Source organism: Mus pahari, chromosome X (genome assembly GCF_900095145.1).
Source record: "Mus pahari chromosome X, PAHARI_EIJ_v1.1, whole genome shotgun sequence".
NCBI classification, from domain to species: Eukaryota; Metazoa; Chordata; class Mammalia; order Rodentia; family Muridae; genus Mus; species Mus pahari.
In genome coordinates, this window is record NC_034613.1 from 69,210,042 (window position 1) to 69,221,066 (window position 11,025).

The 11,025-nt window shown below is 34.4% G+C and overlaps 1 protein-coding gene across 1 annotated transcript in view; it reads left to right on the forward strand.

The window, feature by feature from the left end:
- Tmem47 (transmembrane protein 47) overlaps positions 1-11,025 on the forward strand; it is a 26,665-nt gene that overhangs the window by 11,064 nt on the left and 4,576 nt on the right. Inside the window, exon 2 of the mRNA XM_021188421.2 lies at positions 2,429-2,569. Coding sequence (XP_021044080.1) covers positions 2,429-2,569 — 141 coding nt within the window. The remainder of the gene's footprint in view (positions 1-2,428; positions 2,570-11,025) is intronic.

Below are 11,025 nucleotides of genomic sequence, written 5' to 3' on the forward strand. Positions count from 1 at the left end.
GTGTGTGTGTGTGTGTGTGTGTGTGTGTGTGTGTGTGTGTGTGTGTGTGTGTCTTTGTCTGTATCTCTGTGTGTACATTTTTGTAGCCAGTGTGCTTGGGGAGTAGGTGTTTTTCCAACTAGATGTGATTCAGGGATTGAACTCGGATCCTCAGGCCTGGCAGCATGTGCCTTTACTTGCTGAGCTATCTAGTTGGCCCACCATCATTTCTGTAATATGTTTTTATTACCATTTGTTCATTTACTTATGTGTGGCTACTTTTGCACTATGTCATAGTTAGGTAGGCACAACAGAGACCAATACCCTCAAGGCTGAAAATATTGATTTGATTTTTTTCTTCAGAAAATTTACTGTTTTTCTTAGTCTGTCTTTACAAAATGCAAATAAATGTTTCTTGGGTCTTTGAAGCTATTTAAAAGGTAGATGATACTGGTCAAGACTATTTCTTGTCTAATTTTGAGTTAAAGTAAAAATAGTATAAATAGTGCCATTTAACACATGTTTTAGGAACATGGAAGAACTTAGCAGGAAAAACAGTAAGTTTGTATTGATACTTTTAAGGAGGTGGCTATTTAGTTTTATCTTTATTCAAAGACAGCTAAAATTTCCCTTAAAGTGATAATCATTTTATAACAGTAATAATCCAAGGAAAATTATCCATGATGTACCTGCTTAAACACCAGGTGTTTTATTGATCTGTGAATGCATCAATGGATTTTGCTCTTTTCTTTGTTTTCTATTTATTGCTTTGGTTTAATTATACTGATTATTATTTTTTTTTTAATTCAGAAGTTTCAACTTACAAGCTTCCATTATGTCAAATAATGTACAATGTATACAGTTTTCCAAAGTAATTTAGAGGCTTCCAAGTACAAGGATTATTCTTTCAGCTTTTAAATTTAAAGCTACATGCTGTTGGAGAATAAAAATGCCATAATATAGCTATCCTTTTAACTTCTAGTTGAAAGCCAGATACACTCTTGTTTGAAGTTATATGGCTTTGTTACAAACAGATGCATTAAAATTGCTCTCTACTTTCTTGTGATTGCTGCTTACACTTTGAAATCTGTGGATCTGTTTTATGTATTCCTTTTCTGATGGCTGTTTAGGTTCTAGTTGAAAGCTAGTGAAGCATCCAGAGCTTTTTGGAGGTAAGGATGTGGAACAGGGTGTTCAAGAATAAATAGTAAAAGAATGACTTTAGGGTTTCTCTGATAAACCTTTCTCATATTTAAGCGCTTGAGAATCTTTGAAGGATAATTTCAGGGGCAAGCATCAAAGTGTCATGGGTTATGGATTTTGAGTAGAATGTATTGCAGATGCAGTTTAGCAATTGATTAAAATCTATTTGCGTTTCCTGTGCATACATTAAATTGAGCAGAAGAGGCATCCTGGAATTCTCATTCAAATTACTATGCTGTAGTGTGTCAATCCCTATTATATCCTTTATGTGATATTTCCTGATCTATATGTATTTTATAAATTCATCTGTATTTTTGTTAACTGAAACATGCATCGTTTTTCTGTTATATCATGGCTACATCTTTATAAGAAATGGTAAACTGTCACCAGTGAGGGTTTGTTTGTTTGTTTGTTTGTTTGTTTTTTCACTAAATCAGACATGCTAAGTGGTCAATATAGCTTTACTTGTTCTTGATTAAAAAAAGGAGCCAAGCAATCATTTAGAGTTTGTCTGACTGAAATTCCCTACTTCAGAAACCATTTCGGTGATGGTGACTTCAGACACATGAAATGAAATAAACCACTAGCAAACCTTTCTGATGGAAGTTGACTGGGAAATTGCTTTAGCAGTGAGGGAAAAGAATTTAAAAAACTTGAAACCTATAATAATGAGATGATTTTCAGAGACTTAAAGGAAAGTCACAAAATAGTTAATATCATTTATGAACAGACCAAACTTAATTAATCATGGGACTGGATCTTGTCACTAGCTCATGTAGTAAGAAAGTTATTGACTAAGAAAAGGCAAAGGGGGAGTTTCTTGGTGATGAAAATATCTAAAATCTATATCTGAATGGTGGTTATATACAATTTATCCTTGTCCTTGTTTTCTATACTTAAAATTTGTCAACTTTATAGTTAAATGCAATTTTTAATCTTAATATTGAAAAAAAGTAGGTCATAGAGGTGGACACTCAATTTAACATTTGAAGATCCCATGTAAGAATTGTGGCAAAACTCTGCCCTAAAAACTGTGCTGAGCTAAGCAAAGAAACCATTTCTTAACAAGGACATTAATATTAATTGTTTTCACAAAACATTTCAACCCCCAGAGGATGCTTAGCATGCAGACAAATCACATCCAGAGGTGCTTCAAGGTGAAAGGTGCAGAGCAGAGTTCAGATGAATCTTTGAAGTCATTTTGCTTAAAAACCATGCTTTTCTTTTTTTTTTTTTTTCTTTTCAGATTGGCAGATAGCTACTCTGGCTTTACTCCTGGGCGGTGCTGCCATCATCCTCATTGCATTCCTGGTGGGTTTGATTTCAATCTGTGTGGGATCACGAAGGCGCTTCTATAGACCTGTTGCTGTCATGCTTTTTGCAGCAGGTAAATATATTCATTACGTTCAAACCAGCATTAAAGATTCATGAACCTTTCTACCCTTCTCCCACCTCATGCATCAGAATGTGTTTGCTCCTTACATAAAAATTGAAAGGCATTTGTTATATTTTAAGGTAATTTGGCTGAAGGTTTATCTGAGTACCAGTTTTCAGCATGTTAAGCATTTCACAGAACACTGTCAATTTCTAAACTTCTTACTAAAGCATAAATAAATAAAACTTCTTGGGCTGCAAATACAGCTCAGTAGTAGAGTGCGTACATAGCATGACTTGAAGCTCTAGGACAGGGCATGGAGTCTAGATTCAATTCCCAATATTGCAAAAATAAAGACACCAAATTTAAAAAAAAAAAAAAAAAGCAAAAAACAACAACAACAACAACAAAAAAAAAAAGAAAAAAACCTTCACAGGTTGCTCGGCTATTGCTTTAGAAATTGTAGCAGATGTATTTATCAAATCTTTCTATTTATTTATTATTGATTTATTTATTAAGCATCAGTTCTTCCCTATCTCAACCCCTAGCCTCCTGTGTGATCTTAGGGCAATAGCTAGCAGTATTTTTTTTTTTATTCTGACGTGAAACAAGAAAAGTTTGTTTTTTTTGTTTTTTTTGTTTTTTCCCTCAAATATGTACTCTTAAAAGCATACACGTTTAGGAAAATAAGCACCCTTGTATGGAAAAAAAAAGCATGACAGTTAATGTGAACCATCAAAGAAGTTAATTGTATGAGGGCAGCTGGATGTCTATTACTTTAACAACCATTATTCTATGAAGCATATTTTAAATCGAAATATCAAACAATATAAACAAAAGATCAACAGCTGTGTTCAAAAGGGGGAGGAGCTTGTGGACTGTTACAAGCCCAGTTCATTATCGGATGTGAGTTGTAATTTTCATTTAGAAGAATATCCTTGAATATATTACTCATTTTGACTCTTAACTAAAATATCCTTGTGGTATCTTTAATTTTTTCTGTCAGTCATATCTGATTTGAAGTCTGAAAAATAAGCCCCTGTGACTGTCAATAATGAAGACACTGACAGAACCATCTAGTCTGTTAGATGGGGTTTTAAAAGCTGTTTAAAATTGGAAGAGATCAAACTTCTCAGAATTTAAAGGATAGGATGAGTTAAACACAAAACCCAAAGTGTTCTACTGCCCCCTGCTGCTTGTGTTCCTTTGATAACAAAGAAGACTGATCAGAATGCAGACATCATGAAAAGGAAAACACAAAGGGCTGAACAACAATTTAGAAATATATCTAATTAACTTACTTAAATGACCTGCTCAAAATCAAGTAGTGACTGGCAGACCTGGGACTACAATAGAGGACAAGTAGTTCATTCATTACTGACTTCCTCATTAATCCATTCAACTATTTCTGGGATGTCTATTATGGACTAATCATTTTATTAGGACAGCTCTAAAACTGGTCAGAGTATAATCACAAAACTTCTTTTAGCAGATAACAAAAGCGTGACTACATAATATATTTTGAAATGTTTGTAATAATACAGTATTATTGTTGCCACGTGTAATAAGAGCCTCAATTGGGAATGATACAATAACAAATAAAATGTACCCTTGAGATGTATCACTATTTGCTGGCTTATTTCTTGGTTCATTGATTTACCATTGGGTCTTTTCCTGTTTTAGAATGGAACAATGTAGGTATTTTAATTAGGTGTTAAGTTTGTCTTTGAAGATAGGACTTAAAAATAGAACAATGAGATAAGTTGAACTTTTTTTAATAAACTGTACCCCATAAAACATTATGTTATATGGCTTTAAAAGTAGAATCAGCCATTTTTAGAATAGTAAACATTTCTTATTGGAGGAGGGCATAGAGATACTCCAGTTATTTTTTTTTTTTTTAAATATTCAGTGTTACTGTGAAAACCTAATTACTATTCCATTTAGCAGTTTACTCACTGCTTAGTGAAAACTGTAGAGATGTCCATTGCTGGTACCATCTAGAAATTTGTTGAAAACTAACTGGGAGTTTGTTTCCCCTTTTATTCTTAAAATATACATTTTTTCCAAGTATAGAAACATTTGTGAAAATGAGTCCTAATTATACAAAATATGATGGAATTTAGCAACATAAAGTTAAGAGGTTTGGCCAGAGTAAAGGTTTTGATTTAGCTTTAGCTATTGCATATTAGTAAATGCTAAAATAATGAGAGGGAACCCTGTAGCAAGATGCATATAGTGTCACTCCATGCACTGAGGCCTAAAATGAGCATTATACTGACTGCTATACTTTAAAAATGTGCATGTCCTCAGATTTAATATTTATCTCTTCCTTTGGCAATAATTATAGAAAATATGTTTTGAAATAACTATTATAATGTTACCTTTTCATATAAGCAAGATTAAACATACTTCTTATTTGTATATTGCATGAAAAGCCAATAAATCACTACATTTGATTGATTTTTTTTTTTTTTTTTTGGAAAGCATGTTCATTGCACATAGTAATCAATTATTAATCTGGATTTAAGATAGAAAAACTTGGAAAATCTACATAATGGAAACTAAATGTACTGATGTAGTTGACTTACCTCACTTGTAATTCATTTCAATCATTCTTTAAATGCATATCTGAGAGCATTTCATTTTTATTTATATTGGCATTTGTGAATATTGTAATTAAATCTCTTTAAAAAAAATGTTCTCTTCATCAAATTTCAACAAGCCTTGTACCACCAAGCAGTATCAGGTAGAGAATGAGATCTATCAAAGGAAATGTCTCTTTGCTTCTGCTGAGATGAACAGTACCTGTGTTCAAAATAGGCATACCACTTCCACTTGGAAAGCATCCCACCTAGAAACAGTCTTCTGTGCTGGTTGATACTCATGGATACTCAAGAATAGTTGTGGAATGACTGGTAAACAACAACTACATTTAGTGGATAGTGTTGTGAGGGAAATCAAGCATGGCAACTACTGTATGTGTTTCATGTGATATAATGTCTTTTTTTCTCATTGAGGCTCAGAAAGAAACAGGTTTCACCTGACCCTAAAAGAGTTGGTTTTTGTTTGTCTTGAAATGTTCTAAAAACAGCCAAACAGATCGTGTCGATTTTTTTTTATCATCTTTTTTCCTGAAACTATAGACTTCATGGTAGGCTTGTAATTAACTTGAGCAGCTGCTAACAGAGCTAAAGGTAGCCATCATCACAGTTCATTTAAACCATTGCTTCATCTTCCAAAACTTTCTTATCCTTTCTAAAAGTCTAGATTTAAATCCAGATATTATCTCTAATAATACTGTTAGTAGTAATAATTAACTGAACACCTGCCATGTGCCACACTTAAGCATATTCTATTTAGGATACAACAGCCTTTATTGTCAAAGAACTAGATTTAGAATGGTTAATTAAGCTCTTCCCACCCCAGTTATCCAAGTACTATGTTGGAGGGCCAGGGATTTTTTTTTCCATTAATTTATTTATTCACTTTAAATTCCTATCACAGTGCCCCACCCCCACCCAACTTTCCTCGCACAGCTCCTTACCTCTTTTCCCTTCTCCTCTTGAGAAGGGTAAAGCACCTCCCACCCCCTCCTGGGTATCACCACCATTCTGGCACATCAAGTCTCTGCAGGGTTAGGCACATCCTCTCCCACTGAGGCCAGACAAGGTAGCCCAGTTGGGCAACAGATTCCACAGACATGCAACAGATTTTGGGATAGCCCCACCCCCCTCCGCACTCCAGTTGAAAGTCATATGTTGGGGGCTAGGTCCAGCCTATGTATGGAGAGCCAGGGTTTTTTATTTAGGTATCTATATTTTACATGAAAGACGAAGATAACTGAATCGTCTTATAGGTTACCTGTCACATCAAAAAAAAAAAAAAAAATACAGAAAAGAATCAGCTTTGCATTTAGTTTTCAAACTAAAATTTTCCCACTTCTGGCTATCCTAGAGACCCCTTTTTATTTTCTAAATTCTTTACTGTAGTCTTTCTTTTATCTCTCCAATAGAGTCTATCTGAAGATGCAGTTGTTCTATCTCACTGGAACAATACCCCTTTAGAAGTCAGAAGCTTGAAATGTCATAAAGACCAGAAACTGACTTGTACTAAGCAACTGACCTGACTGAACTATAGCCAACAATAGAAGCTTCTTATCCTTTTTGGATAGCTGATAGTGATAGATGTGTTGAGATTCTGATACCTGCCATTCCATTTCCCTCACTAATGACTTAGTGAAATCAAAAATATTGTCTCCTTGGTTCTTCAGTGTCTGCTTTTTTACTCTACGGATAATTAGAATGAGTGTTTTCTTTTGTCCTTCATGTAGTTTGAGTACAAATTATAGAAAATATTCAGTGTTCTGTAATTCAAATTTTGGATGATTTTGTACTAATTCATTATATTCCTAAAGATGCTTCCTTTTTGTCACATCTGGAAGAAGCCCCCTGTCAGTGATTATATGGAGTGATGGCTCTTTCCCTCATGATCTTGCAGCTAATTTTCATTTCTGAGTTTTCTCTGGTCCATGATTAGAAGCTTGTGTTTGCTACCTCTTGCCATCATCTTAAAAGATATTGTGAAAATGGGCAGTCATTTTAAATCTCTATTTAGCTAAAAATTAGTCTAGCTTAGATTACAAACTAAAAGAATGTTCTACTCACAGATGTTTAGACACTGTTACTCTCCATGTATCAGTATGCTATTGTACTTTGGTTAGTGTGTTTTACACTAATTTATTTTATACTTGTACTACTTTCTGAGCTATAAATTTAATTAATCGATAGCCCAACATTCCCTTTGTAGGAAAATGTTTTTATTATCCAAATTACACTTTCCTTTATATGCTATATTTAGGAACTTAGCTGGAAGGCCTGCTGCCTTGTTTGTTTATAACATGAGTATTGCCTTAGTTGAGGCCAGTTTCTCTTTCTGTAAAAACTAATTATTTATCTTATGTATGAGTACACTGTCTTCAGACACACCAGAAGAGAGCATCGAATGTCATTATGGATGGTTACTATCCACCATTTTGATGCTGGGAATTGAATTCAGGATCTCTGGAAGAACACCAGTGCTCTTAACCTCTGAGCCATCTCTCCAGCCCCCACAGTTATTTCTCAAATGACACATTTCAGTGCCTAAATGTTGTCTTCTGATTTATTTTTAATTAGTAATTTCTAACTTAATTCATTTCCCTTTTACTAGAATCAAGATGATATTCTTTTGTTAGTAGTTTCTTTACCATTCCTACCTTTATTTTCCACCTGTATCTTTTTCTCCCTTACCCTCACTGTACAGGATGATACATGGACAAGTACTGATCTCTTAGGCTCTGCTTTTTCATCTTTTTAATTGTTCTTGTGAACAAGTGTAAGTATTCCATTTCTGAAGTAGGAATGTATTTTTTTCTCTTCCTAATTTGGTTCCCACAGAAGTAATCCTTAACACAATGGACTCTAGGAAAAACAATCAGAGTTAAAAGAAGGACTACAGTGAGAAACCTAGAAAGTAAAAAGAGCTTCAAAGCACAGCCAGAAGAGAGAGGATTTTCAAACCTTTTTTTTTTTTTTTTTTTTTTAGCCAGAAGCAGCTAGATTTTATTCCTTATTAGAACAAGTTTCGAACCTGGTAGAAAGCACACACTTCAAGATGTCTCTCATTGGAAGGAATGGAAAACTAGGGTATTTAAGCATCAATTTTTATGAGGAACTGGTAGAGGCTGTTGGTTTTGCTTAATGGACTTCAGCATTAATTTTCCAGAACTTGTCATCATTTTGCAGGCGAGCAAAATAAATTGAGTTACTAGAGGCAAAGAAATGCAAGTGTTAGCAATTGGAAATTTATTTGCTATGTATGTGAAAGAGTGCCAAGGATAAAAGTTTCTGGATGGGGCATTAGCAAGTTCTGTAACAGAAACAAATACCTCAACCAGACCACAGGAAGTACCCAAGAAATTTTTCTTTAAGAATGTTAAAAAACATTCAGAAGAAATGTTGAATGTTTTGAATGTTTTCATTGACAAACATCTGATTCAAACTAAAATCAAGATAGTGGGCTTCATGTCTGCAATCTTGGGAGGCAGAGGTATGAGAATTGAAAGTTCAAGATCAGCCTCTGTTGAAGCCAATGGACTGATATAACTTGAAAACCAATTGGGCATACACATCACGTTCTCTTTATCTTAAATCCAAGAAAGCAGATAAAACAAACTAAAATGCACACAGAGATTAGTAGCTTTAAGTTCCTCTCATATTTCTATCCATGCAATTTCATAATCATAATTTCCATTCCATCTGTGAAAGAAAGAAAGAAAGAAAGAAAGAAAGAAAGAAAGAAAGAAAGAAAGAAAGAAAGAAAGAAAGAAAGAAAGAAAGAATAAAGGAAATTCCACTATTTAAAATTCTGAAATGCTCTGTAACTTTCCCAATGCTGTATCTGATGAAGGGCACAGAATACCACAGACAATGCCCACTATTTTTATATTATATTTCATTGATTGGTGGTAAGGTACAAATACAGCATGATGTCATTGTCCTGTACTACAAATGTTGGTCCCTCTTCTCCCTTGCAGATATTTCTGAAAAGTCAAGAGGCATTTATCTTTTGCTATATATTTTATAAAATGGAGAAAAAACTGTTTGCCATTACAGGTTTATATTTTTCTTTAGTTTTTCTATTGCATGCGTTTTTCTCTGTGGGTCCTGAAAGAATAACACAATTCAGAAGGGCTAATTCATTTTAGTGTAATCTTTCATCTTGTTACAACACAAGAAACGTCTAAGCAACCGGTTCTACTGAATTTCCTACTGAAGCCTTAATGGAATTGTATTTACACTTGCCCTCTACCAGGAAATTATGTCATTACATTTTACCATAGGATCTCCGATTTTGCTAAATGAAATACATTGAAATGAAGCTTTAGTGCAGCTTAGGTGAGCACCTTACTCAAGGGACTGGCTGCTTGCTTTGTGAATAAATTCAAGTTGGTTATTACTTCTTTGCTCAAATTACTCTAGCAACTACCTATAATTTAGACTGGAGTACAAAACCCTAATTCTGGTCTCCAGGTAAAAACCTAACCAGGAACTGATGTCTGATGGGTTTGTTTGGGGTTTTGTTTGGTTTATTTGGTTAACTTTTTTACCTACCTTGTTATCTGAACCAGGCCCACAGCATTGGCATCTTCCTTATTTGAGAGGCACATTTCTCTATCATGAATTTAACACTGTCTGTTCCCTGGACACTATTCCTGCTATGTTGACCTGTATCTCCATTGAGAATTCATGAATATGCTCCTATCAACTTCCCAGGAGGAAAAAAAAATCCTTTGTGAATCTAAAAAGCAGCTCTCAGCTCTTTTTCTGGTCGTTCTTGAATCTTAATAGTACTTGCTATTAAATTCAGAGTAGACTGACTGATAGACTTGGTGCTTTGTTTGTTTTTTTGATACAGAATGCTTCTGTATGGTACAGTATGGCCTCCAGTATTCTCGTGCCTCAGCCTCCTCAGTTGCTGACTGGGATCATAGGCATGGATCACAGTGGCCAACTTTCTAGTTTGTACTATTGAACTGTCCATAAATGAGAATAGTAACTTTGATTCCCTTGTGATTAATGATGCTTTAAGCTGTATATCTCAGAAACGTACCAGTAATCATTGAATGGATGAATTCATTAGATATATTTTAAAAATATGTAATTCACACCCCCATTTTAATCGTATCCTGGGTACTTTCGCTTTGATTTAGTAATAGGAGTAATAAGACAAGCCTTTAAAATGGGGGAAAAACATGCTAGGTATCTAATGTTTTTTCTTTTGTTTTTGTTTCTTGCAATTGATTCATTAGCTTTACGACATTTAAAACGTGAGCATTCCCTTTCTTTCACCAATGTAGAGAGCTAACCATTTCTTTTTAATTCTTGTACATTGTACCACTTCATGGTTAGAAATAGATTAAGTGAGGTTATATAATTGTGCTGTAGGCAGAGGCTTAACTGATATAAAACTTTAAACCAAAAAGGAAGGTGTGGTTTCTATTTTTGGTGTCAAGAGATTCTCCTTTTTTTTCCTGTTTATCTACTCTCAGAGGTAATGTGGAGGAATGGCAGGCAGTTGTAAGCACAGTGGAATTGTGCAACCAAACAACTACATTTGGAATTCTACCTGGATCCAGATAGAGTCTTTCCTCTCTGGTCATTCTTACAGAAAGTATTGATTTTGAGGAACCATGCCCTTCATCAGAACTTCACCAAAACTTCATCAATTTTATGCCAAAGGTAGATGATTACAATGTAGTCTTGCTAGGAGAGTTAATCATATAGGTAACGTGATTCTTAACACATGCTGAGAACAAGTGAGGATAGAATCTTAAAATCTGAAATCCCTTTGTTCTATTTAAATTTAATGAATGTCTCTCTCTCTCTCTCTCTCTCTCTCTCTCTCTCTCTCTCTCTCTCTCTCTC